Source organism: Alligator sinensis, unplaced genomic scaffold (genome assembly GCF_000455745.1).
Source record: "Alligator sinensis unplaced genomic scaffold, ASM45574v1 scaffold674_1, whole genome shotgun sequence".
In the NCBI taxonomy this organism is placed as follows: Eukaryota; Metazoa; Chordata; order Crocodylia; family Alligatoridae; genus Alligator; species Alligator sinensis.
This window is the reverse complement of record NW_005842032.1, coordinates 1,989,508-1,993,755: the sequence shown is the minus strand read 5'-3', so window position 1 is coordinate 1,993,755 and position 4,248 is coordinate 1,989,508. Positions and strand designations below refer to the sequence as shown.

General features: G+C 40.0%; 1 protein-coding gene across 4 annotated transcripts in view; it reads right to left on the bottom strand.

The window, feature by feature from the left end:
* Positions 1-4,248, bottom strand: part of ZNF365 (zinc finger protein 365) — a 44,803-nt gene that overhangs the window by 10,842 nt on the left and 29,713 nt on the right. For 3 of the 4 annotated variants that reach the window (XM_025202630.1, XM_025202629.1, XM_006022366.3), the window contains exon 4: positions 3,230-3,267. In XM_025202630.1, the coding sequence (XP_025058415.1) occupies positions 3,230-3,267 (38 nt within the window). Of the gene's footprint in view, positions 1-3,225; positions 3,268-4,248 lie in introns of all 4 variants that reach the window. The other variant, XM_025202631.1, reaches the window with a different exon arrangement.

Here is a 4,248-nt window from a genome sequence, read left to right as displayed (position 1 = left end):
TTAAAGAAACCGGTGAGAGAGCCGGCAGGAAAGCCGGTGAAGGAACCGGTGAGAGAGCTGGCTGGGAAGCTGGTGAAGGAACCGGTGAGAGAGCCGGCGGCGAAGCCGGTGAAGGAATCGGTGAGAGAGCCGGCAGGGAAACCGGTGAAGGAACCAGTGAGAGCTGGCAGGGAAGCCGGTGAAGGAACCGGAGGGAGAACTGGCAGGGAAGCCGGAGACAGAGCCCGCAGGGGCAACGGGACCTCGGGTCTCGTAGCCCTCAGACTAAAGCCCAGCTTAGGTCAGCGAGACAAGCTGGTCGGGGACTGGGGAAGAGACAAGGCGGGGCCGGTAAGAAGAAGCTGAGAGATCCACGGCAGAAGGTGGCGTTTGGCCAGGGTGTAGGGGAGGTTGGAGCCCCGTGAGCGCCCGTCGAAGGCGTGACAACCCTGGAGGCTGTGTCGAAGGGGACCCCCACCACTGAAGGTCCATTCAAAGTTGAGGCAGGCGAGTCTTGGGGGTCCACCAATGTCACCCGAGGCACCCTCTGGGGCCCTCTTGCAAGACCGGGGCAAACCCGGTCAGCCACCCGAGCAAAAGCAGCTTGGGAATGCCTTTTCGAGCAGAGATGGGCACAATGACTTTTTAACATTTTTGGATTTACATATGAAACTGATTTGGGAGAAATATGCAGCCTCTTTAAAGTGTAGTATCTAACTGGGTTCCTAAGTCTTTGAAAGTTACCTGTTAAGCATTGTTGAAGGCCTCTGCATCCTCAACAGGCCACTTCTAAGTGGCTACTAAGCCCACACTTTCTTGTGTCTGTAGGAAACTGGGGAAAAAAAACTGGTTTGGAAAACCAGGTAGAAACCCTGGATTAAGAATTCTGCAGCATGCATGCAGGTCTGGATACGATACTGATAATGGACATCTGTGCTTACAGTAGTTAGTATTCAATCAGTACAAGAAGCTGATTGGTCAGAGAGGAGATTGCTTTTAAGAGTTGTAAGTACCTAAACTGAGGATGCCTGCCTTGCTTAGATTGTAGTTATGTTAGCAAATAGTTTCTTTGATTTTAATTCTATTTTCTACTCTTAATAGTTTTCTTTTATTGATTACTCTGGATGATTTCATGCAGGTGCCCCTGAAGGAGAAAAGAAATCCCTTAGTCTCTATAAGGAATACCTGAAGAACACATTTCTAAAATGGACACCTCCTCCTCACTCTGAAGCAAGAGATATGAACAGAGGTCACTGCACCCAGCAAGCTGTGTCTGCTTGCCACAACTTGGTGGTCAAATAAGTGGTGAGAACAATGGATGAAATGAGAGACCAGAAACATGTCCTGAGCTGATGTAAACTGGCATAGTTCTGCCAACGTCAATGGAATGATGATGATTTATACTAGCTGAAGATCCACCAAGGAGTTGCTGGCAGAAGTCAAAATATCTTTTAAACATGTTAAATGAGTTTATCTACTTTTATGAACTAATTTACACAGCTAGATGTTGAAGTAGTACAGAAAAAGTTGTTATAGGAAAGATGCATTTAGATAATCTATAAGAAATGTTATTCTCTGTTTAGCCTTTTCAGTATCAGTGCACTTTTAGATCAGGTGGTAAATCCTCACCTAGTATCAGCAGTCATAATCCCAGTGGGTGTAACTAATGTCAACTGAGGATCATCACTTTAGAGTGGTGGTAGGATTCAAACCTGGTTCTCTTGCGAGGCCAAATGATGACCCAAAATATATTTTTAAATTAAAACCTACAGAAATGGAACATTATGTTGTTGTTGAAGTTGCATTAAATTGTAAATATATTTAGGTTACGGTTATATTCAGGCTCAGCATGGCAACTCAGCTGATATGGCAATCCTGTTTAAATGTGCCATGACTTTACAAATTAAGCTAATTTAATGCTTTCAAAACAGATTTTCTTTTCATCCACAGAATAGATGTAGCAACACCAGCAGAAGCTTCTCCACACTGCTTTAAGTCTGTTTTATAGGAATGCACTCTACATGTACTTCAGTCTGTCTGTTGATTCAGTCTACAAGGTTGCACCAGTTCTGATAGTTTTCTTGGGACAGCTGTCTAATAAGTAGTTAGATGCAGATCTCTGAGACATTTTAATTTCCCAGCAGATGGGGGTAATTTCTGGACTTCATCATATTGCACTAGATTTAAACCAGTTAGTGTCAGTGAAAAGAGCCATGTCCTGCCAAATGTCTCTTCAATTTTCCATTTCCACATCACTTATCCATATGTGATTTCAGTAAAGTATGCATGATTGCAGAAATAAGATATATTAGGCCTAGTTTAATGCAGGCAAAAGTGCTTGCAACTCCACTGACTTCAGCAGTTACATTCATACAGCCCAGTAATGAATTTGGCCAATCATGTTTATTTATTTTTCCCACTTCCAATCACTTTAATAGTTATAGAAACCTGAAAATGAGAGAGACTGTCAGCTGAACCATAAGCTAAAGCTTATATTTATGCAAACACGCTCTTTTAGAACATAACCCAGGAGAGGACCATTTAGTGATTTTTACTAACTGATTAGACAGAATTTTTTCTTTTTAAAGGCACAAACTCCAACAGGGTTAAATAACAATTCCCACCATGCCTACCTGGAAGACACAAAAGGGATTATTCAAGTTTAGAAATGCAACCCCCCCAAACAAACAAACAAACAACAACAACAACAAAGCACCAAAAACAATGTGAAATTAAGCTACATTTTTACACTGTTTTGATACTTTAAGATATTTGCAATGACACACTGCTGATCCTGTTGATCAGGGTATGTAGTTGTTTATATGTGGTTTTAAGTTGACAATGTTACTTTTACACAGAAAATGGCATGTATAGAACTCCCTTGAGGATGTTCATAACAGAATGTTAAGACATTTTCATCCAGAACTCAGCATATGTTCATTGTCTAGATTCAACTGCTGGTTTATCAAACTTTGTGAGTACCTCGTGTGGTCAATCAGGAAGTGGTAATTTATTTGACACCAAAGGAATCTATTTCTTTAGGAATATATTGTTTAATTTTTCATTTTGTAAAACATCTGGATTTCCTTTGTTACGTTAAATAAAATATATATAATATCAAAATACAGGACTTCATCCAAAGACCATGGATATCAGAGTAATGGGCTCAGGATAAAGCTTAGACAACAAAAGCAGAAATGCAAGCATGTTAAAATATTCAAATACAAGAAAAATTAAATAACATACATACAGGCATCTGGGTTTCTTATTTAATGAGAAGTCTGTAAGCTGGAAAGAAACAAAAATATATTATTCACATTAATATAAACTTGCTAAATGTCACTGTTATCCACTGTCTCATAAATTACTTTATATCTATAAAATGTATGTGCATCTACAAAAAACAAACGAAAGGTTTCTTTTTTTAAAGAATATCTCTTTTGAGTCATATGGCCATTTTGTGTCAGACTGTCCTTCAATTACAATACTTAAGGACAGAAAAATGCAGAGGTAGATCAGCTAACTTATAAATGAGAGGAAGCAATTTTAACTTGAAACAAGGGCAAGAAAAATAAACAAAAGGAGAGAAAAGGTATAAAAGGGAATATTTATTCAGAGAAGATATCAAATGAGAAAGAATAAGTCCATGACTGAGTCTCAGAACAAGACAAAATTGATATATTACTGAAAACAGGAATAAGAGAATAAAAATGTGAGAGAATTGAATACTAAGGGGTTATAAGGGATACACTGTATAATTTCAGAAGTGTTCTTTTGCCTAGTCTAGTGGTGCTCAACCTTTCTGAACTCAAGGCATCCCTCAATGGACTTCAGGCACCTCTCCATAACTTTTTGTGAATTCAGTGGCCTCCGGTTTCAAAAGCTATAGCTTGCTTCCTTGCAGAGGGGCCTGGCAGTGGACATGGGGATCATCCAGGCAGGGACAAGCCTGAGCCTGCTTTTATCTGTTTGGTTTATCTGTTTATCTTGCACCTCACTTATTTCCTCACAGCTCTCGGCACTCTTAAAAAGATCTGGTGGTACCCCAGGGTGTCCCAACACCCTGGTTGAGAATCAGTGCTATAGACACTATAGTTATATCATAGCACATTTCTATGGAAAATTTACTTCGGCAAAGTTGAGATGTGGCTCTGTATCTTCCCAATCCAGTTATCTTGAAGTTATGACATTATCTTCCAGCTGTCTACTTTAGGTCAGTCACTCACATTTTTAAACTAACATTTTAAATAAGGGGCCAGTGAAAGAGTG